We start from the raw sequence: 25,394 nt of genomic DNA on the forward strand, positions 1-25,394 counted from the left end.
AGCCAAGGGCTACCAACATGGGCAGCTGAGCAGACACAGCCCTTCAGCTCTGCTCCTTTTGTACTTTGCTGATTGCAGCATCTGGGCTTGACGAGGCAGGTGACCCTCACCTGTTCCAGTCCTGCTCCAGCTGAGGAATCAAATCCCTCTTCCCAGAACTAGGGAGCTGGGCTGTGGGCCCTTGCTTGCCTCAACCTCCTAGAGCACCACGCCCACTGCTCCTCATACCTCAGGCCCACTGTGTTTGTGGGGACTGGGGCCCCTCTGGCTCTGGTGATAGGTGCTGCTGCTCTGGTTTGTGCGCACTGACCTCCATCCCCTCATCATCCTCCGTCACCCTGTGAGTACTTCCTTCCCCATCCCCTACTTGCCCAGTCTCGGCTACACCCCTGACCGGGATCCTCTTCCTCCCCTCTGTCATCCTGGCAGCTCATGACAAATTACAAAATGTGCACGCTTTGCACATGTGTGCTTTACAATTAGTTTTTAAAAAGCAAACTTTCATTTTACACCCAGGGCACTGTTGGGATGTTAAGCCCACAAGGCCTAAGGCCCAGGCCTTTTGTGCCAGGCCTCAGATTGCCTTCTCCCTCTTTTTAACTTCCTTTATCTTTTTTTTTTTTTTTTTAAATATAGGGCAATTGGGAGTGCTACAAAGTGAGATGCATGTGAGACTTTAGCTATCACACACCCTAGGCTGTGTATACACATTTAAAACACATTTGAACCCTATCCTTCTCAAAAACTCTAGGCCACTGCAGCTTGGTAAGCTCTGTGAGGGGTGAACTACAGTTCACCTAGGATTCTTTTTTGGGAGGGCGGGGATGTATGCTTTAAATGTATGTTGTGTATGCGCCTTAATTTGCCCAGAGGCCAAGGCAAGCTGCAGAGAAACAGTCAGGACATGCCAGGGCAGTTCTTCAGCAACCAGCCTGCTCTGCTGCCACTGCTGCTGCCCACCTCTGTGTGAGGCTGGTACTATGTGTAGAGAGGTGGGAGGAGGCCTAGGGGCAGGGTGGGAGTTTGGGTCAGCTGTAAGGTGCTTGGCAAAGTCTAAAGGGAGCGGCAGGGAGCTGGTGAGGTCTGGAGGGATTGGCGAGAAGGGGTTCAGCTACTAGTAGTTTTAATATGTACATAAGATGATTTTCTGAACAGGTTATGTGGGGTGGGGGTAGAGGGTCCACTCAACACACAGCATACCTTCCAAGTGCCCCAGAAAAAATGGGACATCCCGTATTTCCAGGTGAAATCTAGATAGCAACTATAAGTGCAGCACTCTCACACCCTGAAAAAGCAGGGGGGGGGGGAGCAAAACGTGGCCCAGGTCATGTTACTTGCCCAGGAGCACATCTTGGAAGGCACATGGCATTGGAAAATGTTAGATGGTATGACACAGTGCACTCAAACCAGAAAATCTTGTTGGTCGCCATATCTCAGAATAAGTCCTGACAGCCAGAGTAAATTTTGCCCTATGACAGTCAGCCTAAATGTGCATCTATAAATATAAACTAGCACATGCAAGTTTTAATGGGCATTTGTACAGTGGGCCTGTACCCCAAGTGTTTGAAGTAATTTACCACACAATGTCCCTACTTTATACCTTAAAACCAGGATTAACCATATGTTTGAATGGGGTATATATGCATACTCCACTCACCCCTATGATTGAGAATACATGCATACAGAACCAAAGCTTCGGAGATAGGACTATGGCAAATATGTTTACCTTTCGAACCACAAAAACCAGGATTTTTACAAACCATGATGAAGCAAGTAGGGACAAATCATTCCTTAGAAATGAAACAAAAAACCTGTAACCTTTACTTAAGGAAAGGTATCCAAACCAGAGACAGAGATGTTTACCAAGCACACTCTCATCCATTGGGCTATACAGCACAGGTATAGCGGTTAAAGTTGACTAACAGAAAGACCAAAACCTGCTTCATGCCTTAACTGTCTCCGCTTCTTAAAGAATATTTTCACTCCCATTCTACTGGTCTACTTCTAGTATAATAGATGGGCTTGAGATGAATATCTTAAGGCAGTAGACTAAAGGGGTTGGGCTTCACTCCAATACCCAGGTTTAGTTCAGGGCTAGGGAACCCATGGTCCTCCAGCTGTTGTTGGACTACAACTTCCATCACCCCAAAGAACTGGTCATGCTGGATGGGGATGACGGGAGTTGTAGTCCAACAGTACTGGGTGGGCCAGAGGTTTCCCAAGCCTGTTTTAATGTTAAAGAAGAATCACCTCACCCTCCACTTTTAACCAAACTAACAACTGCATTAATTGTAAGAACACTTGTCTGGTTTGCCTTCCATTAAGTACTCAGGCAGATTACCAATCTACCAGGTAGGTAAATGTGAGAAAGCCTTGACACTTGATAAGACCACGGACTTTTACCACATATTAGAATGTGTGGCAGGAAAAACACCCACCCGCACTCTTATGTTTGTACTAATACAAGAAAGCAAGTAACCACATGGCAGAAAACCTGACCACATGACAGATTAGTTGTCAGTGTGTTCAGCCTTTGTGACATGACAGTGAGGCCTCCCAAGCTGTATATGGTTTTTTTTCTCTTAAAACTTTAATTAGCCTCTGGTAAAAGCAAAGTAAAACTGGTTGTTGCAGTCAACAGTTTCCTCACATGAATTAAGTGTTGGGGCCAAATGGGCTCAGCAGCTGCTCAAAAGGAAGGATGAGTACTTGTCAGTCCCTTAAAATAGAGCTGTCTATCAGGTTCTGCCTCTTAATTAACACGCCCTTCCGACAGGTTAAGCCAAATTTCTGCAATTAGACGTTCGAGAGGAAGGCCACTATATATTATTAACTTTATATGTAGGGTGTTGTCAGAGCTGCTCTGACAGGTGTGTTCTGCCTCGTGCCTTCAGTCACACTTTGGCATTTAGGCCTTGCACAACAATAATTTAACAAGTCCGTCACCACATGACCTTCTGTGCATCCCTTTTACTTTATGTACGTTGATGTTGTACACAAAACCTACACCTATAAGGCTTACCTGTCCTGTAATGGAATAAGTTGTACTAGGGATGTCAATCAATTCAAAAGTTTGTCATTGATCAGCCACAGGAGGCTTCTTCTTGTGCTCAAGACAGTAGTACTACTTATCTAAGCTTAACTTAGCTTAACTTGTCTTACAGGCACCTCTGTAGGAGCTCCATAAAACTGCAGAATCATAAAATTGTACAGCTGGAAAAGACCCCAGGTATCATCTAGTCCCAACCCCCTGCAATGCAGGAACCTCAGCTAAAGCATTCATGAGAGATGGCCATCCAGCCTCTGCTTAAGAACCTCCCATGAAGGAGAGTCCACCACCTTCCTTCATGAATTGATTGCTCCTGCTATTTTCGTAAGTCATTTAGAGGTGTTAGTAAGCTCAGAACACAAGAAATATGAAGGTTTTTGTTGCAGTGGTGCTTTATGGCAGCAGCTTTGGAACTTGTTGGATTTGGTTACATCCATGCTGAGTGTAGAATAAGAACAAAGCAGCCATAACAAGATGGGTCACACAACACAGATAAGCTTGGTCCCCCCGGAATTTTTCCAGAGAGTTTTGTATTTTAATACAAAGTTCTTGATTTGCCCAAGGAGTGTCTCCGAATGCTATGCAGTTCTTACAACACAATACTTTTTGACTCCTTGTCAACAGTGCCAGAGTCTGGCCTGGAGATTCCATAGTCTGGCTCTTCTCCAAATAGTTCAATCACCTCTTAACCGAGAACCAAAATAAAGAGCTTGGAGTGAAATGTGTCAGATTTAACAGTGATTGTTTTAAATCTTTTAACCCACACAATTGGCTTATGTTATATTCAGGGTCCAAATAATCTGATTTCTCTGTTGGCCTTGTATTAGAAAGCAAGGGCCCTTGACAGCAAAGTCAAGTCAAAGAAACAATTTAGTCACCTGCACCCCAAAATTATGGTGACAGATCAAAGGATACACACCAACATAATTTTCAACTCTTTGGAACAAGACAGAATCAGCATCAGTCCTGCTAATCCTTAAACGTGCCCTTAACATCACACTCCCTCTTGGGCTTCTCCATCTCCCTGTGGCATATGTTTGACCCATCTTATTGCTCCTTGTCCTAGATTGGTGCGGTGTAATTCAGTGGTGACAGTCTGATGGCCATCACACCACACCCAAAACACTTCTGGGCTTCGGCTGTAAAGCCCATTAGTTAAGAATCTAGTTGAACACCCTCATTCCTCATTCTCTTCTTTTTCTTTGCTGACACCATTTTGACATTTACCTTTGTCCATTGGCATCATGAAGCTTCTCCTCTTCCCATTTTTGTTTTCTAATAACTAATCTACAACACAAACACTTAGAGCATATGCATACATTTAATAAAAATGAGAAGGAATATAAATCGGGAGGGAAAAGGTTGGGAAGGTAAAAAGAGGTGCTGGAGAAGGGGGTGATGGTGAAAGAAATAGAGTGCCTAGTGGAAGGGGACTGCACAACAACCGACAAGGAGGTGGAATTGGTATTCCAGAAAAGCAGGAAAAACTGCAATGCTATACACAAACACTGGGGAAGAAGGAGGAAGTCCCATTGCACCCAGTCCTTCTGTGTAAATATGCATAGTGTCACATATGATGGGGGCAGGGAGATAATATTTGCCCGCCCACCCCAAGATGTTGAAGAAGTGCAATTCCCCTTAGTCCTAGCAAGCATGGCCAATAGCCAGAGATGGTGAGAGTGGTACTTCAGCAACCTCCAGAGCATCAAAGGTCCCTCACAGCTGATCTATATGCCTCTGAGCACAGGTAAACATGGAATAGCTAACAGGATGGAAATGCTGTTAATCTAAAGGTAAAGGGTAAAGGGACCCCTGACTGTTAAGTCCAGTCGCGGACAACTCTGGGGTTGTAGCGTTCATCTCACTTTACAGGCCAAGGGAGCTGGTGTTTGTCTGCAGACAGTTTTTCCAGGTCATGTGGCCAGCATGACAAAGCCGCTTCTGACGAACCAGAGCAGCGCATGGAAACGCCATTTACCTTCCCGCTGGAGTGGTTCCTATTTATCTACTTGCACTTTGGACGTGCTATCTAACTGCTAGGTTAGGAGGAACTGGCAGGAGCAGGGACTGAGCAATGGGAGCTCACCCTGTCGCGGGGATTTGAACCACCGACCTTCTGATCGGCAAGCCCTATGCTCTGTGGTTTAGACCACAGCGCCACCTGCATCTCTTTAATCTAAACATAAAAACCAATAAATGGGCAGAGCTATCCAATGTGTCTCTAGCGGACACAGGAGCCAATTCCTAGGGGTTGAGGTCTCTTTGGCCCCCAATAAAATATTTGAGGATGCCAGGGCCCCCCCCCCAAAGGTGATGGGTGTTGCCATTCAAATGTTGGGCATGTGTTGCGTCTTGTGATCAATTATGTGAGGTAGGGCTTACCTGCCCTGCCAATATTTTATTCAAGTTGGCACCCCTGCTAGTGGAGGAACTGCTTACTAGGCCCTACTGGCCTCATTCTGGACAGGGCAGAAGGTGTTGGTGCTTTCTGTGGCAGATTCTGCAGTCATACCTAGAAGATTGAGGCTGGGGCTCCAGACTGTGTGTCTAAGAATACCGTATTTTTTGCCCTATAGAACACATTTTTTCCCCTCCAAAAATGAAGGGGAAATGTGTGTGCGTCCTATGGGGCGAATTCAGCGCGCCATCCCGCTGTCCCCGGACCTGGTTTGGAGGCTGGCGGTGGGGAGAAGTGCGATTCTCCCCGCCGCCAGCCCCACAAGCTGGGGGACAGCGGGGAGGCGCAGCGTGCCCAGGCTTAGCTTCATGCAGCTCTCCGCAAGCCGTGGGAGCCCGGCGCCGGGCTCCTACGGCTTGCAGAGAGTTGCCTGCATGCCGAAGCCTGGGCGCGCTGAGCTCAGCGCGCCCAGGCTTTAAGCTTCGCGCAGCTCTCCGCAAGCCGTGGGAGCCCGCACTGGGCTCCCACGGCTTGTGGAGAACTGCCCCAGCCCCGCGCCTGGGGGGGGAAAATAATTTTCCCCCCCTTTATTTCCCCCCCCCAAATTAGGTGTGTCCTATGGGCCGGTGCGTCCTATAGGGCGAAAAATACGGTAACTTCTGTATTTTGTAACAAAGAATACTTTACCTGTGTTGTTTTTGCTGTAGCGCTGAACGATGCATGAGTGAGACCTGTGATTACTGTTAAGTGAAGTATTTAAACTTACTTAATGTTGTAGTCAATTCACTGTGAGAGGGGTAGAGGCGGGGGAGCACAATCATGGGTGTTTAATACTCTAACAACCTATATTTCCCACACTGTGCAAACAATGCACGTATGTCTCTCTTGACTAGACAATGAGTCAAGCATCGCACACTTTTTTTTTTTTAAATTCAGGCAATCAGGCAGTCATGCACACACATGGGACATCAGGATTAACTAGTAGTTTCCAGCAGTTTCCTCCTCCCCTTTCCCAGTTTTTCTGTTTTATATTTTTACTCCAATTGGTTTCAGTGGAAGGGAAAATAACTGCATGAGTTCCAGTGCTTGCATCATTTTCCCTCCCTTGTCAGGGGCATGCCAACGGCACAAGACCATATTTTAATTATCAGGATCCGGCTTCTTTTCTGATCTGCCACTCACATACCCAGCACTTTTTCTTCTACCATTGTCACAGGAGGATCAACAACATCCAACGGCCCTCAGCTGCTCTCCTAAGAAGCTGAGAATTGCTTCCGAAAATATCCAGAACTATTAACTCATCCTCCCTACAATCCCATCACCTGCTCCCTTTACTGGTATCCACAAACTCATCTGTCACTGGCCTCTTTGTGACATCATGTCCTTCCACTCCTGTCTCTCTGCCGCACATGCCTGGAACCACCGCTGCTCATGAAATCCTTTCATAAGAACATCAGAAGAGCCTGCTGGATCAGGCCCAAGAGCCATCTAGTTCCAGGACTCTGTTCTCACCATGGCTAGCCACATGTACCAGGAAGCCCACAAGCAGAAGCTGAGAGCAGCAGCAGCACTCTCCCCTCCTGTGCTTTCCTGCAACTGATATCAGAAGCATATTGCCTCTCACAGTGAGGGCAATACATCCTTATCACTTCTCCCACTTCACTGTAATTTACCCCATCCCTACTAATAATTTCTCAAGCTCCCTTGTCTCCCATTTTGTTGCCCACTTAACACTGATTGGAATTACCTCTGAGAAGGGACCATGTCACTTCTAGCTCTCTGTACGGCAACTAGCACAACACAGAGCTACAAAAAATCCTGAATATGAATAGTAGCAATAGCTGTTGACTAACTCTCACACCAGGTTTCAGGGCGCCCTTGCGTATCTGCCACAAGGTGTAACTTCCTACTCATTAAAAGTGAAGTTCTTTCAGAATCTGCAGGTGAAGGGTCATTGCTCATTTGAAAGATTGTAATTAAGTAATAGAGTTTCTCTTAGTCGTGATTATGATTCATTTTCCCTCACACCCCACCCCTTTTTCACGCAAACATTTAATGCCAGAGTTGATTCCTGTTCCACCTGCATATACTTGTAAGTCAAGGAACAAATGGGAGTCTCTGTTCTGTAAGCACTTCTTTGGAAGAAATGTGTTGTAGTTGATCATTACCACCCTGACCCCCACCCTCCACCCTTTACAGTTTGGCCACAGTCCAGCCCAAATTCAACCCTTTTGTTTTAAAAAAAATCAATCACTTTTTAATCCCATTCACTTTAATCAAATGCACAACAATTCCATCCGCTTGACCACTGTGAGGACAGGATGCTGGACTAAATGGGCTATTGGCCTGCTCCAGAAGGTCCTTCTTATGTCCATATATATATAATTTCAAAATTAAACAAATAAAAGTGTTGTGCTATAAACCACCATGGAGCATTTAACTCCCTATGGGTGATCTAATTTGCATAGAACATACACTTCTCAAGCTTGGTTTGGGAAACCACTCTAGCCAAAGGCACAGGAACACACCCCTAATGGTGCATTGCTGTTTTGGGAGCGGGGGTGGGGGGACCCCAGAAAGTTGCACAAGATCTAAGTGCTTCATTCAGAGTTGCTGCCTGCCATTTAGGGTTAGGTGTTTACAAAGCTTTCATGTCAGTGTAGGTGGAACTACACATAATGTCTAATACTAAGGTTGCTTAAGCATTTTATTCTGCCTTTAGGAGGAACAAGAATTACTTCACTGAGTACCTTTTCAAAATTAATTAAGTTTTTTATTTTTCAAAAAACTTTTTTTTTTGTTAGTTACAAAATGACCCAGAAAAGACACACCCATCCAACAGCCCACAGAAGCGAACCAGAAACAACATAGCCCACTTTTTCATACAGAATATGAAGACAAACTGCAGGAAAGAAATTGGAATAGACAGGCCTCATTCACATGGCATGCACATCACTTGATTTATGCATGTTCATTCAGAAGTACAACTGGTGCTATTTTTCAAGAAATAGAGTTGCCAGAACTCACCATGAACATCTCCTTCATTCTCTTAGAATGGCAATGACGCCCACCTGGGAGGTGCTGGAAGTGAGTTCGTGTGAGTTCCAGCTGAAAAAAAGCCCTGATTACAGCCCAGTGGTTTCCATGGGGTTTACCCCAAATAAAATGTCTTTAGGATTGCAGGCTTACAATGTGATCCTATGCATGTCTATTCAGATGTAAGTCCTGTTGCATTAAGGATGCTTACTCCCCAGAAACTGCAGTCTAAGGTACCTTTTACATTTCCTGATCACAGGGTGGCTTGTAAGACTCCCGTCAGACCACATCATTGAATGTGGCAAGGTTGGAGGCGACGGAAGTGGCCTCAACCACCCTTGACCAGGGTTTGAGAGGAGAGTTTTCCCCATGAGATGCTTCCATAGGCAGAAGAGAGAAGTAGCAATTTCTGCCACTTCCTCCTCTACCTAAAGACTCCATGAAAAGCTGATCTGGAGTGTGACCCAGGGCACTGGAACAGGGCAGGAGGTGGTGTGGGGGGTGACAACAGGGGAGGCAATTGACTCAAATCCTCCACCCATCCCCTTCCTCCAGCAGGAAAATGGAAGAAGTGCTTCCTGGAAGGGTATGTCTGGATCCAACCCATTACTACTGGCAGCTGAACATGTGAACTAACTGTTCAGTTGAAAGCATAGCTTTGAAAGCAGAGTGAGGGATGTGAAAGCTGTGTCCAGTGTTGTATCTATGGAGGTCTATTTGCATAAGGAGCTCCAAGTTGCACTTATCATATGTTCAGCACATGTAGGTGAACCCGCCTGCAGAACAGAGAATCCAAGTGTTATACATGCATGTTTGAACCAGTCTTGGAAAATGGGGGACCAAATTTAAGGGATCCAACTCTCTGATAAAAGCTTTCAGTACTTTTCCACATTTTCCTGACAAGTGAAACATACATTTCCTCCAGATTCACTTTGAATTCTTAGTTCCATCCCTTTTCATACTGGGTGGCACCAGGTGATAGAAAGAAAAGTGATAAAGAATCATAGCTGAGCAAACCCTTCTCGGTGATTTATAATTACTATGATCTTTTTTAGAACCATAGATGAAAATTAAGAATGACTTTCCATAGCCCTTGATGTTAAGAGTCATTTCCTCTAACATAAAAGACATGAGCTAAAAGGGAGCCCTTGCTTGAAGTGGCATGACTTGAAAATCAAACTCATTCACCCCGGTGAGTAACAACACTATATCCTTGGCTGCCAACATTAAATTTACACAGGCAACTTTCTATTGTATGAAACTGATGAATCACGTCTTCTTCTATTGTACCTTTTTTTCTTTCATGGTTATTATGCTTTCCTTTTCCTCCTCTTTTCAGTTCTTCTGAAATATGATTAAACACTGATTATTGTGAAGACTCCACCCCACCCCCTGGCCACCAGTCTCTTCCTGATATCCTCTTCCACAGGGTTTGCACTGAAGTAGGAGGCCTGAAAAGCAAGCATGCCTAGACATATAGTTTCCTGAGGGCAAGCCTTAAGATGCTCCAGAGTGTCAATTAATATAAAATAGAACCTTTATGACCACCACAAGGCTGTTATCTGCCAAAGGATAGAAAAGTAGCCGTCAACCAGCAAAAGAGGGTATCATTAGAAAAACCTGGGAATAACTAAGCTTGATTAAATTGTCAGCAATGTTAAAGAAAAAGGATAATTACCAAGAATAAATTAAGTCAGTTAACAGCCTATGCAAAAAGAGAAGCCATTACTGCTTTACATTTTTCCAGTTATAGTTGCAATCGTTGCTTTACTTCCCCAAGAGGATGTCCTAGACTGTCTTCATATGACAAACAGTGTAGTAAGAGTTATGTCTCCAGCATGAGTCTTCCTGGAATCATCACGCTGGTGAGACGGGTTCCATGCCTTGATGCTCATGCATTAGTTACCCTCCCCTTTTATTTAAGAAAAACCACATGCCAGCCACAGCCATTTGCCTACTCAGCAGGGGGTAGCCCTCGGTTTCCCCAGCTGAAAACAAATCCCACCACTAACAACCTCAGCCTTATCGGAATTTGGTCCGATAATCTGGGAACGTGGAGTTACAGGGCTTTGAATTAAAATGCCCTCTTAAAATGGTTTCTGAAATCTGCTCTATTTATGAGTTGTGAAAAGTTGCCTCATACTGTCTAGTCATAACATTAAATGCCAGAGACAAAATGCAGAAAAGGGAATTCCTTTCTTCACAAAAACACTCGCTGCATGCTTCTGACAGGCCAACTGCTTTTGAGTTAGGACATGAGCTGGCATGGCACTTTTTGTCTCAAAGGGAGACAGAAAATGAAAGGGAATTCAAAATGAAGCAGAGCAAATTTATGTTCTTCAATGGGGATACAGGAATCTGCGCATGTTTAAAGCAGGCTTTAGTGCCACCATCCTTTGCAAACACTGTGCGCGCATTATCTAAATGATACCGAAATCCAGATGCAAGCTCTCAGAAATAGAAAACCAAACTATTTTGGAGAGCGTGGGAAGTTAAGAGTCAGTTGTTCCTATTTATTAGTAATTATGTTCAGCTGTGCTGGCAAATGATTAAAACAAATTGCTAGCCTTTAATGATACATTGTATTTCCCTCTTTTTCTTCAACAATCAAATGGAAATTATTTCATCAGTAGAAAAGTGATATACTGTACCTGATGCTGGAGAATATTGGGAAAGGGAAACAATATGCAAAGTCACCTTTTGGCATTAGGGCAATTTCCATTAAATTCTTGGGGCAGGAATTCAGCAGATGATGCGGACATGACTTGCTATTTGGTTATTATATTCTCATTTACATTCTTCAATCACTACTGTGTTTCGGGATGGTTTTCTTTTTTAAAAAAAGAAAAGCCGCAGAGTTATCTGAACAGGGGGAACTCAGTATAACTAGAAAATTGTGTCTGGCCTTAATTTAGTTAAGGAGATAGGCAAGCTTGCTTCCGTGCCCCATCAGAAATGGCAGGCACAAATCAAGAGTGCCTCTGACTGCACAACTGAAGCAGGGTGTTTATTCGAACATTCCTATTCTTTTGTGCTAAAATGCAACATTTTATGCAAAGCCAGATTATGACTATTGTCCTAGGGATAACAGTATGCTTTTCAAAGTCTTGCTCTGAACCCCTTAGTTCAAATAATGTGTAGCTCCAACATAACTTTCTCATTACAATTACTTGCAAAAGATGTTAAGGAATCCATAAAATAAATTCATGCAAATCAATTATCTCACAATTACTTGCTGAGAAACTATTTCAGTATTTCCATCTAGTGAACAAACCTGTCTGACATTTTAATCAGTTCACAGAAGTAAACATGCTTGGAAGAAACATAGTATTCCATTCATTGTAAATACAGAGGAACAATCACCTTGAGGCCTAGGGGAAGTACTTTTTATTACAATGGCAGCAGAATGGTATTTACATTTTCCTGTTTGTACAATGACTCTCAGTGCTTTGCTTTATCATTATCAATAGCAGTCTTTCATTAATTGCACAACAAGCAGATAAAGTAATTATTAATTTTCCATTTCCAGACCATATTATTTATAGGGCCTTATTTTTGTTGCGTTAGGACACAGCAAGACAGCATTTATTTATTTTAAACAAGGCCCTGTCAGAAGGCTTACAATGCAAAGAGTATTGGTCAAACTTAATATAAAAGTCGCCATACATTTGAAGAAAAAACATGTTCAAAACCACCCAGTTTTTATACTCTGTGACTACGATCCTATGCACTACTTTACTATTATTATTATTTATTGAATTTATATACTGCCCTATACCCGGAGGTCTCAAGGCGGTTCACAGAACAAAAATACTTTTGGATATCTCCTGGACTTGTTTACATTTAGTAGGAATTTTCTTCAAGTCCATTTTAAACAGGAGGCCCTGCCTACAGCTGCATGGCCTGTCACAAAATGGTTTTGTCATTTTTTCCGAGTTCCACAGGAATTTCTAGCAGGCAGCAAAAGTAGGGCTCCTGCTCAAGAACTGCGTTAGGAGCTGTGCATGTGGACCTGGGGGGAAGTGACTGTGATCCAAGTAACTTTTCCTTATTAGCCACTTTACCAGTGCATCACATGTATGTCAGAGGTGAAATGCATACTAGATTAGATTAGAACAGCTATTCTAATCTAATGCACATAATTAAAATAACAGTGATCTTGGGAAAAAAACATGCTCTTTACATGTATTTATACTTACTCCAAAAAACGGGGGAAGGGGTGTATATGCGTGTGTGTAATATATCAGGAATTGGCACCTGCTTGAATTTCCCCATCTCTTTTGTTATCTCACGTTTGAGATATGATCACGAGTATATGCGAGTTAAATTTCATTTTGCTGTTGTATAGTGTAGGGTGAAAGTGACCACTAGAGACTTGGATGCTGTAATTGAACCACAACATTGGCCTACTTGATTTTTGTCTTGAGCTACTGTATTAAGTGACATCAGTTATGGCTACTCTGGTTTAAAGTATCACGCTGAGGACTCCAAGAACTATGCTCTAGAAGGACTCAGGTTTTGGGATAAAGTTCCATTTATGTTCTGATGAAGAGGCAGCTGCATTTTTTGCTAAGCAAAATGCCAACCTAAAAGAGTCAAATTTCACTAGTTCAAAACACTTTAAGGCAAATGATGGAAGGAGACACACACTTTTAATCTCATTAAAACAGATGTTATCCTCCAAAGCATTCTTAAATCATGAGATTGTGCACACGTGAATACAGCTACCAACCATCCATTGGTTGCGCCATCAGGTGCAGAGCATTTTCCTATATGCAGATGCAGCTTGGAACAGGACAACTAAATATACGCCATCTGAAGCTTACACTAGACACATAAAGATGCAAACAAGACTACATGGGAGAATCTTCCCTGAATGGCTACAGGGAACAAATAAATTGCCCTTGGTATGACACCGAAGCAGAAGGGGTGTTACATCCTATTTCTTACTTCTAATTTAGTGAATAGCTGGCACTACGATATAGCCAGAAAAAGTGAGCTACTGCTTTTTTTTTCTTGGTTTTTTCTTGCATTTCTGCTTTATTAGAATATCTAAACTCAAGACTATAGTACACAAAAGCAAGCTTGATTAAATTCAGGCATCACATCCCACCATGGCTGAGGAAGCTGAGATACATTTCTCAATGGACAAATTAGCATTTAAAATTGGCAAGCAAACAATAAATCAAAAACCATGTTTTAAGTACAGTTCTTTGGGGCTAGCTGTAGTTTGGTGTGATGCCTGAATTCACAAACCAAGTCTCATCAATTACTGCAACTCCAGAAGATTCTGTAGAATGAAAATAATGCTAAACAAATATAAAATTAAGAGCAAATGAACAGCTTATAACCATGCTGTGACCATTGTGTGTTTAACTCTTAAATCATGGTTTAACACCTGAACTATGATTAGTAAAAACAATGGTTTGGTGTGGTGTATGAATTAAGGACTAGAAATGTCTTTCTGTTGCTAGCTTATACAGACAAGTTTGGTTTCCAGGAGTATCTGCCTAATAGACACAAAGCTTCTTCAGGCATTCAAAATCTGTGCAAAGTAACTGCACAAGGGAGGTTACAGCCATAAGTACACAAGCTCCACACACCCCTCCACTGTTTTAGATGCCCTGCATATGCTGAAGAATAATATTCTGAAGCAGGGAGCCCACCCTACTCATCAAAGCATTCCACATCAAAACAGTTGTTTTATGCCCAGCAACTATTTCCTTCAATTATCTTAAATGTTAATTATTATAAATGAGTAAAGCAATCCGTAAACCAGCCTATAAACATTTGAATAGGATTCAACAGGCTGCATATTTCCATTCCACTCCATTTAATCAATTATGAAGTCATTTTTGCAGAACTGTTGAACTGAAATTTTATTTGACAAAATACTAATTCTTAATATTTGCCATTGAAAGGGTTAAAAAAGAAGTAACATTGGTACAAAAAAAGGGAAAGTTTAGTTGTCATTATTTCATTGAAAGCTTTGTACACTCAAGATACAGCTTAAAGGCCTTAGGGAAAAAGACATGTTTAGAAGGCTGGTCCAGAATAGGGCAAAACAGTTATGTAAGAGCTTAGTATAAAATTGGCATTGCCAAAAAGGCAACTTATTGAGTGGAATCCAGTTGGCGTCACTTTGCTGACAAAAGGCATCCACCAGTAGAACAGGGAGAGAGGCCTTTATTATTTATTCTCAGCTTTGCAGTTCCCTGTCATCACCAAATTTGTCCTGAAGGCTTAGGGGTTCACCAGGACAGACACTGGAGGAGGCACTGCCACTAACTGTCTCCTTCCCCATTCCCCTGTCAGCAAATCCTTCTCTCAGCAGAGTAACACCAAACTAGCTTTCACTGATTGTTGCTTATTTTACTAAAGGAGATTAAAGACATTACACCACTATTGACAGAGTTGAGGAACCTGTGGCCCTTTGAGTGTTGTTGGACTAACTCCCATTATACCTGACCATGGACCATGCTAGCTGGGGCTGATGGAAGCTGAGACCCATTACTATATGGAAGGCCACAGGTTTCACAGCCTTGCTTTACACCAAAAAAATTTTCCTATCTACCTAAGAGTATCACATCTTTCTTAAGGATGCTGGGACAAGTGCAAGGCAAAACAGTGAGAAGGAAACTCCAGTCTTTTCAGCATTTTGTAAAGATGCTTTTAAAAATGATTTAGTTGTAAAATAACCCCATATTTCCTGTTAGATTGTTTCCTGTTAGATTAGTATTAAGTAGAATCCTCCTCTGTAGTCTTCGTTTTCCTTCTTGTAAAATACATCAGTTCATCTACCCATTTTTCTTTGTATTTATTTCTTTTTGGTTTTATTAAATTCTATTTTTCCTTCCAAGGCCTTTCCATTTCCCCCTTTGCATGGGCTCCAGCTGGAATCCTTGGTGAAGAAACCTTCCTTAGCCAGCAAGAGGGCAGGATTCACGGAGCAAAACTTTTCTTATAGTGCCTTCAACCTTAAGAATTAGACAGCAGCCCTGTCTTGGCAAAAAAATGCCAGATCCTTTCATCTAGAGCCAACTCTGCATTATCAACTCTTAACTTATGCAGGGCAAGTCTAGTATCACAGTATCATTTTCTCTTGTTTTATGACAATTTCACAGAACTACTTTGCTGGAGCTGCCACAAAGCAGAAAAGTAGTGCTAGGAAGTGGCACAACACTGCTTCCAGCAGTTGAGGTTGTTGCTTCAATCATTCTTTGGGAGCTTGAGGCAAAATTTAAGACCAATCCCCCTAAATCCTCCAATCTGTGCAGATAATCTGGCATGAGGGAGATCTTCACATGGAGCATGCTGCTGTTCACAAGAGTCAATATATTTGTTTGTCTTTTTAAGAATATATTCTAATAAAGCTTTCTTATACTATTTTCTGACTTAGGACTTGCCTGAATAAGGCATACATTTCAGTATATTCAGTGGCCATCTCCATATCAATTATGCAACAGAGTCCAATCATATATTACTTGAAACTTAGTCATATACTGCAGTCACCAAGACTTCATTTCAAGTAATATGATCAGAATATAATTTCTGAAATACAAAACATACTGTGATGATTATTTTAAAAAATCAATTTCCTAGTATAAAATTTAAGAGACATTACTCCAAAGTAAGGAGTTTAGCTTAGTTTCAACTTTTCATAATGGGTTCCTGCAAGTGATTATTTATACAACTGTTTGTCTACTTCTCTAGAATAAAACAGTGTTTTCACTGTAAAGACAAGCCATTGCAACATTAGAAAATACCCCTGTTTATTTATTATTAAGAAATACAAAGTGGCACTTATTTCCACTTACTCCCCATGCTTTCGGCTTCAATTTTTTAACAAGAAAACAGAAGTCTTACAGCAGCCTTATAAAGTTTCTCATGTCACAGCTGAAGTTAAATGACAGCAGTGGAGAAAACACGGGAGATGCAAAATATAGCCTGTCCAATTCCTCTTATCACATGATGGATCTTTCTTCCTGTTTGGCTTGCAGCAGCAAAAGTTTTTGGTCATGTCACCCTCATCAAGCCTGACACAACTTGAAGTTGACTTTGTTGCTCCAATCAAAGGCTGATCCTCATGCATACCAGTTGACACTTCAATCTGCAGGTTGTGGGATAACACTGATGTGAAGAAAATTATCAGGATAACTCATATGTTCACTTAGCCACTGTACTGGCGTTTCCAACATCGGTTCTATGCCATGAATCACCACTTGGTTCTTCTTTTCACCATCTAATTTTGAAACAGACAGATCACTTATCAGACACTCACAGGCAAACACATGTTTGAAGCAAAGTGCATTTGGTTTCATTACACAGTGAAATTCTGCAGAATCCGTGATTTGTAGTTTTGATTATAATCTTGCTACTTCATATTTAACTGAATGATCCCTCATGATAAATGAAGTTAATTCTAAAAAAATGAAATATTCTGTTATATGAATCATAAAATGATTCATGCACCATTGTCTTTTTTTTTGCAACGATTATTATTTTAATAAGGCTATGAAATAGATTTACTGTTCTTCCCACCGTGTAAATTGAATGAAATCATGTCATATGAGCAAGCTTCTGCTCTCTCACCAGGACTTTTCTTCTCCTCACCTTGCTGCCTTCACACTCCACCTCCAAAATCTGCTGGGGTATGGGCTACACAGCAGGGGGGAAAGGAAGCCCCACTGTGCAAACAAGGGTCTCTCCATTCATGCACAGGAACCATTGGATACAACCTACTGCATGTATTCAACTAAGTGTTACTCAAAGTACATACAGTGAAATGAATGTTTACTTAGGTTTGAGTGGAACTACAAAATAAGTGCACATTAATCACAATTAAATAATAATAATTCACAAGGCACAGTGGGAGGGGGTTATTTTAAACATTTCTATATAGGCCTTCATTTTAAAAGATTCCAGGTAGATAATAAAATAATTAAAACCTAGTACAATGCACTTCTTGGTAGCTGCTCCCAAACTCCCTCCTTAGAGAAGTTTGAACTGGCTCCCTCCTTGTTGTCCTTCTGCTGGCAGCTGAATACCTTCTTATTCCAGCACTTTTGGGAACTGACTGATTTTAATGAAAGGGCTGGTGCCATGCTCTTTTTATTGTAATACTCTGTATATTTTTAATAGATTTTAAATATTTATATATAGTTTTAATTTTATGACTGTTTAATTGTTTTCAAATGATGCAACTCCTATGTTTTTAGCTGTTTCTATTTTATTGGTAGGCCACCTTGAGTCCCTGACAGGGAAAAAGGTGGGGTATAAACAAACAAACAAACTTATAATAATACAGAACAAATAACAAATAAAAGAATTAAAAATTACAAAGCACACTGTGAGATAATTAGAAGAATGAGCAATTATTCAAATTAAAATATGTTAGTAAATAAAAATGTCTTAACCTAGCGCTGAAAAGGCACTGGGTATACTGCTTTAGTGAGGGCTTTCAAAAGCTGGGGCACCACCACCGAGAAAGCCCTATTCTTTACATTACATACCTCCACTAACAAAAGCAATTAGAACAGGCCTGAGTGGAACATCTTAAGACAGAAACAAAGGTGGAAATCCTAGTGGGCAGAGTCCACTAGTTGGAATGGTTGGATGTGTGTAAATATAGGGTACAATCCAACTGGCTCCTTTGTGATCATGGAAGGGCCTTGGGTCCAGCAGAGCCATCCACTAACAGAAAGGGGGATTGTTGCTGTCCCCCCTCCTAGCCCCTGTCCCCCCAAAATTATGAAAACATGAATAGCTCTAACAGCACAATTTTTACTTCTATGTATCAGTAAAAATCCAGCTAATTGAATCCAAGCTGTGAAGAACCACATGCCTGGGGTTTGCACTGCATACATCATGCTGAAGGATTTCTGCCTCAGACCCTGTGGTAATAGTCGGTGGGGTCAGGTCAAAGAGGGTTAAACTGAGTCAGGATATAGCCAGCCAAAAGGAATCCATCAAACACTGACTTTAAAAGGGCAATTAATCTTAGGCAGAAACTGCTTCCTGGGGAATGAGATCTCAATCTTAAGAGCACACTACATGATGTAGCAGTAAAAAAGTACATATACAAGCTTAGAGAGCTTTTATCCCATGATCACAAACAGAAGGGGAGTGCTGTTTATAAGAAAAATACAAAGCTTAATACTTTAAACTTCTTCCGGGCTTCTATCTGTGAGAAATGAATAAAATCATAGCACCTACAATGTATACCTGGCCTACTTAAATATTTAATGAATTTAGGCAGAATAAAATGATTTAAGTTGTGAGCCCAAGGGACAGGGAATATTCTGATAGAGAGAAATAGTGGCAATACGTACACAGTAACATTGCTACAGAATACATTTCAGACTGAAATGATGGCATCATACCCATGCAGTGTCCTATTCTGACAACATGAAGAGTGGGTAGGTGAAAATGAAGCCAACATCACCATCTAGAAGTGCTTCATACTGTATGACACTCTGCAGATATCTATTATCTGATCCAAGAAATTGCCCAACTGATAAATGATAGGTCCAAAGAGAGAGTATTACTGAGGTCTGCCACTGTCACTAGTAGTGGGCAGATTTATCAGAGTAAGTATATTCTTGAAAAATAGGTTTTCTGATGCACCTTTCTTTAAAACCAGACATTAGATATACTTAGCATGCAAATCTTAGGCTGCATCATTTTAGTAACCACTGATGGTACTAACCTATTGTCCTAATTTTCAAAATGTTCAAACTTAATTCTAAATTAACCCAACTCTACAACAGTTAAGGGTTGCCCAGCCAAGATGCTCAGTACTGCCCAACATGCCTAGTATTAAGTTCAAGCAACCCTACTCTTTTTATCACACATGGTGCACTATTGCAGATTCAAAAATGCATGGTTTGCTACATCTACATTTTGTAGAATATTTTCAGTATAATTGTCTTTCAATTAACTTTTGTATCTCAAAAGACTGAGACAACTTTAACTCTGCTAGTAAAGTATGTTTAAAAAGGACTGTAACTGATTTTCCTACACAGCAATCCAGATAATAATTTAAATAGCAGCTGATCAAAAATAATTTTCCCTGGAGCCTACAAAGCACAAGAGTTATCATATTTTCAGTTAATACCTTCAGGATTAATTGCAGCAGGGCAAACTTCTTTTAGGAGATCTCCCAGTGTATGAAACTGTCCATCTACAGCGACAGGACGAAACAACTTCTGTATAAAAGGTCGCTCAGTTGTGGTCTGGCAGTAACAGTAAAAAATTAACAAATAAGCATCTATATGTAACTATCTTACATCAGTATAATGGATAAAATAGGCTCACTGTGAAATACTGCAAACAAATTGGCTCTGCACGTTACAAGAATCTATAAAACTCAATTTATATTACTTTCTTTGATACTTTATACACAGGAATTTTATTGACAGTAGTAGTAGTTGACATTTTAATGCTGATATATGTTGGACTGGGCAATAGGAAAGAAAGATGAAGATGGTGATCAGAGGAAAGGTGTCATTTACTCTTAAGTTTCCTCTAGTTTGCAAAGAGTAACTGCTGTATATAAGTCTATGGAATGGTTCTCAAGCAATGCTAAACCTTGCTTTAACATTACAAGGATGAGCATAGGGTAACCTCAGGCTTGCACTCTGGCCCCACCAGTAAGCTGTAAGTAGACTGGAAGCCTCCATTTCCAACTAATCACAGTTCAGCATTATGTCCAAACCCTAAACTATGGTTAGTATCAACTACAGTTTTGTAGAAACAAGCCAGCTTCTTAAACTACAGTTTGCTGGGTTTGATAACACAGCTACTGGGAGTTAATCAGGAACAGAAGTTAAAGGTTCTAACCTTCTCTTTGTAGTGATCCCAGAGGAGGGAGCAATCACAAGGCCCACCTGTGGCTCATTCTCATAAGTCATTTCTATGGTTTAGCATTACATCTGGGTCAGCCATGTACCACATCAAACTTCATGTGTGAGGTGGGGCAATAAATTCATTTTGAATTGAATATTGCCATAAGAATTCTACCTACTTTGTACTTATGTCTCAGCTAGAATTAAAAACTGGGAGAGATGTAGTAGTTAAACACAGCAGAGTTATCTTAAACTAATATGCATAATTATATAATACAGGTCACTCGCAACTCGAACAGGTGTTACATTATGGGGATGGTGTGTATATGCAAAAAGGTGTAGTCAATCCATCCCCTTGGAACAGCTCCCATGTGAGCAATCTTACCTTCCAGAGATGATGCGCCAAATAGGTCTCACCTCCCAAACAAGCAAACCACTTTTAAGCGCTCGGCCTTGCTTACTGTGCTCTGGGACAAAATTTTGCAGGATGATATCTGTGGTCTCCTGAGAGCCTCCCAGAGCCTGGTAAGCCATAGCTGTCAACTTTTCCCTTTTCTTGTGAGGAATCCTATTCGGAATAAGGGAATTTCCCTTTTTAAAAAGGGAAACGTTGACAGCTATGCTGGTAAGCAAGGCAGGGCGCTTAAAATCTCTTTCTGCACCTGGAAACCCTGCACAAAGAGCTGTTGAACTCTATGCTTTCTGTGCATTTAATCGGTGTGATTTCAACTGGCTATGTAAAGTTGAAACTGCGTAAGTTAAACATGCACAAGTTACAAGTTACCTGTAGCTTTGTCCACAGGTATCTTCAACTAAATATTACCAAGTCTTATTGGTAAGGACATTGGCTTACATACATTGTTTAAAATCCAGTTAAGCCAGCAGTTTATACAGGATGTAATCATAACATAAAAAGCACAACCCACAAATTATAATTCAAGAAAGCCAACAGACTTACTAGTCTTTACATCTACATAAAAGAATGGGTTCTCTAATTGTATTTAAACCACTGCAAATTACTTTACATGTTGAACCCACACTGTAACCATATTATGATTTCCATATGTCAACAGCTTAACAGTATAAGAACTGTAGTCCTTCTTTGGACATATCAGCATGCATCCCCCCCCAAAAAAGACTCTAAAGAATAAATCTAACAGAAGTATTTCATAATTTAACAAAAAAAAAATCCCAAAAAGCTTATTTTAAATTAAAAGAGAAATTAATTTTTATTTTTGTTATGTTAATAAATGTTCTACCCATTCACACTGTGAATTCCTGCAGTCAGTACCTGCTTGGCATGCTCAAGTTCATGACATCAAATAGAGGTGTGTGTGTGTGTGTGTATATCTATATATGGGGGGGGGGGGTTCTTTCTTCTCTCTCTCGCACGCTGAAGGGTATGAAGCCCACTGTCACAGTGATGAAGATGAGATTGATATACCCCGACAACTCATTGTGGAGATGTTAGAGGGCAGCAAGAAGGTACACAGCTCCATCTTCTCACACCAATCATGCCACCACTGTAGCAATGTCAGCACTATGGTGAAAATGACTGAGGCGATGAAGTGGAACCATGACATCCCACACCAAATGTGTTGCCTAATCATCTCTCCAACTCCAAAAAGAGCCTATCAAAGTTGATAAGGAGGGGTAAGGGTGTTTTGTTTTTGTTTTTTTAAAAAAAATTATTCAAACATTTTCCACAGTTGCAATGACTGCTAGAGGCTGGCTGCTCAACTGAAATGTTATAAGCAGTTTTGTCAATATACGTTTCTGTAAGACATTACTCCATAATCTTTATTGCTACAATTTGAAATACAAGACATAATCACCCTCAAGTGCCACAGAGGCCCATTACTACAACTACCGTAATCCCAAATAACAAAACCTTCACAGCTTAATGCAACCCCTGCCCCTCAAAAAAGAACCCTGCTCCCAGAAATCCAGGTAAAGAGGATTTACATACACATGGGTTCATACCAAGTCATATTCTGAAAACACATATATATTGTAACTATACTGTGTCTTTCACCTCCCCTAATCCCTTTTCTACTGTATTCAGCACTCTGAGGGCTCACTGTCCAGCTGAGGTAGAATATAGCCAGTGATAGACTTTTATCATCTATAAATTTGTCCAACCCCCTTTTAACATCACTAAATTGGTGGCTATTGACACATCTTGTGGCACTGAACCCTTGAGCTTAGCAATGTGCTTATATTTTCAACTATTTCAGCTATAGTATTTGCCAACAATTGGAAATAATCAGATTTCATGTTATCTGCAAATACTAAATTGCATACAACACACACATTTTAAAGTACGATTTGCTGAAAGCTAATAATTATATAGTTCTTAAGGAATTTGAAACAACTATACACGTAGCACACCCATAGCGGAAACCTTTAGTTGTCATGGTCTGTTATTTCCTAAAATGTTATCATTATGTCTACAACAGTATCAAAGTAATGTCAGTGATACTTAACCTAAATAATATGAATGTCTCAAAGACTGTGGTTGAATTAAGGGCAGCCATTAGAATTACACACACATCTGGAATGAAGTTAGGACTTATTTATTTTTATACAGTAATGTTTATTACAATTTTGTCTAGACAATATAATGCTGAAAAGATTTTGGTCACAAATAGTTTAAGGACAATTTTCCTAATCATATGTGGGCAACAACCCATGTCTTCCTCATATCCTTTCATTTGGCAGGATATGCTGTAAGGAGTAAATGTAACTTTCTGATCTCCTACATGATTAAGAGCAGCATTATTTCAAGAATTGTGGATAAATTATGGCAAATGTTTAGACTGAGTATCCCACACAGTCTGCTTACGAATCTCTTACCCACCTTCTTCAAGATGCCACCCAAAAAACCTTAATTTTACTTGCAGTTTGTTCAAATTTCTTGTATTCCTTCAATAACTAACACAAATTACAATCGTTGCAGTGTTTATAGAAAACTGCAACTGCCTTGGCATAGCATAGCAAAGCTTATGCAGGCAGCTAAAATGACGTGTATGAACATAGTTCTGGCTTTTCTTCCTTCTTGAATGGAAAAGCATTAATCAGCATAGGAAAAATTAAGTTTGTTAAATTACATTATGCAGCTATAGCCATTAGCTTCTTTGGTATCATATGCTGGTAGAACCAATGATAGCAGAGTGATCACACAGACAAAACTTAGAAAACTTAGAACAGACATGGTAAAGTAGGGATGCAGGGTACTTAATGACTGTAGATGGAATCCAACTTTTGAAACTGTGATTGCTGGAGACTATGGTCTGGGTTGTAAGACAAGTTAACTTAAGGAAGCCCATAGAAGGAAAGTTTCCTGACCCCTCCTCCTCACTTGCCGCCACTCTGAAAAAAAAGCCTCTTCAGAGGATCAGGAGCCCTATTAAACTTAATAGTGCTGCAGAAGCTGGATTAATTTGGGGAGAGAGGGGAGGTCTCAATATTAGATTGTTATTGTTATTAAGCTTATTACATTGCATTCCCCAAACAAACACTATTCATGCTACTGTTCTGTAACAGGAGGAAAGAAACACAATAAAATTACCTAATTTGAACTAAATCCTGAAGTTGTTATTACATGGTAATAACAACACTTCTCACCACTGTGGCAAAGGGTAAGGGAAGATTGCTGAGTTGCAAGAAAGCAACAGGTATAACACAGGGCTATGTATGCCGAGTCTTGTGTGACTGAGATGTGGAACAAGGCACATAAAAGCCAGATGTCTACTCAGACTGATCAGGTAGGCTAGCTGCACAAGAGAAGAGTGTTGACATGGCACCTCATCAGGTGAGGCAATGGTGATAGCAGGATGCAGCAGCTGTAACAGCTAACTGGGGCAATGGAGTAGCCACTTTACACCTGCCTTTCCCTCCAATGGGAATGGGCTACTTCTGACCAGGTATAACCCAGGCTTAAGCTTGGGTACCAGGGGCATATCGCAACTGGCATCTATGTCAGTCTGCCTGAACAGCTCAAAGGTAGGGGTTAGAGTTACCCACACCTTCAAATGGTCTGAATAGAAAAGCATGCATGGCAGATCCTTAAACAAAAGTTATGCCCTGTTTAATACCATTTATTCATGTTTGCCTCTTCCTTCTTCCCACAGCAAAAGGTCTCAACAAATATAAGAACTGGTCAGCTTTTCTAAAATAGAAAAGACTATGCAACATGTATGTGAAAAATGATTTTTTAAAAATTATCCTTTACCTGATATATTCTAAATGGGATGTAGCGAAATCCACTATCTTCTGGAGGGTACTCCATGAGTTTTCGGTTTATAGCCCAAAATTGATCAAATTTGTCTGGGGAAAAATGAAAACAATATACTTATGCAATGTTTTTATAGAATAGGGCATAAGAAAATTTCTATTTATTTTTTACTGTTGCAAGTTGCCCACAGAAATACAGAAAAGAAATAAAATGGAAGTATCCAAGCACTAGGGTTGCCATTCTCCCAAAAGTAATTTAAAAAAAAAAAATCCCCCTACTTGACATATGTCTGTGTTTTCCTGGACATTTTGCCGCTTCAGCAAAAACTGCCATTTCTCTTGAGTGATTCCTGGACGTGTTTTTACACTTGTGCATTTTTCTTATATGCTTCTTCATTAACAAGCTGCACTGAGCCCTGAGGGATAGCTCAATCGGTAGAGCATGAGACTCTTAATCTCAGGGTTGTGGGTTCAAGTCCCATGTTGGGTGAAAGATTTCAGAAGTGCAGGGAGTTGGACTAGATGGCCCCTGTGCTCCCTTCCAACTCTATAAATCTGTGATTCTGTGATTCTAATGTTACATGCTACCTCAATCTCAAGCGGTACAAGGTCCAGGGGCTTATACAGGGCTTGTGTTTCCTTTGGAAATGAGGCACACTGGAGATTGTGGGGCCTTTAGGATAAATGAACTATTTACACATACAGTGGTGCCTCGCAAGATGAAATTAATCTGTTCTGCGAGTCTCTTCGTCTTGCGGTTTTTTCGTCTTGCGAAGCACGGCTATTAACGGCTTAGCGGCTATTAACGGCTTAGCGGCTTTAAGAAAAA

The 25,394-nt window shown here is 40.9% G+C and overlaps 1 protein-coding gene and 1 long non-coding RNA gene across 6 annotated transcripts in view; one reads left to right on the forward strand and one right to left on the reverse strand.

Moving 5' to 3' along the window:
* LOC308474024 lies at positions 1-16,326 on the forward strand. 2 transcript variants are annotated; one of them, XR_013984459.1, is made up of 4 exons: positions 1-340; positions 3,165-3,373; positions 9,539-9,675; positions 9,823-16,326. It is a non-coding gene; the product is annotated as an uncharacterized lncRNA (long non-coding RNA). The 2 variants fall into 2 exon arrangements; XR_013984460.1 differs by having other exon boundaries at positions 5-340; positions 9,539-16,326.
* ATG5 (autophagy related 5) overlaps positions 16,235-25,394 on the reverse strand; it is a 25,371-nt gene continuing 16,211 nt past the window's right edge. For all 4 annotated transcript variants that reach the window (XM_080999986.1, XM_080999988.1, XM_080999989.1 and 1 more), the window contains exons 6-8: positions 24,564-24,658; positions 19,600-19,717; positions 16,235-16,725 (exon numbers count right to left, since the gene is read on the reverse strand). In XM_080999986.1, coding sequence (XP_080856112.1) covers positions 16,589-16,725; positions 19,600-19,717; positions 24,564-24,658 — 350 coding nt within the window. In that variant the 3' untranslated portion in view covers positions 16,235-16,588. The remainder of the gene's footprint in view (positions 16,726-19,599; positions 19,718-24,563; positions 24,659-25,394) is intronic.

Source organism: Podarcis pityusensis (assembly GCF_964106645.2).
Source record: "Podarcis pityusensis genome assembly, chromosome: 3".
NCBI lineage: Eukaryota > Metazoa > Chordata > Lepidosauria > Squamata > Lacertidae > Podarcis > Podarcis pityusensis.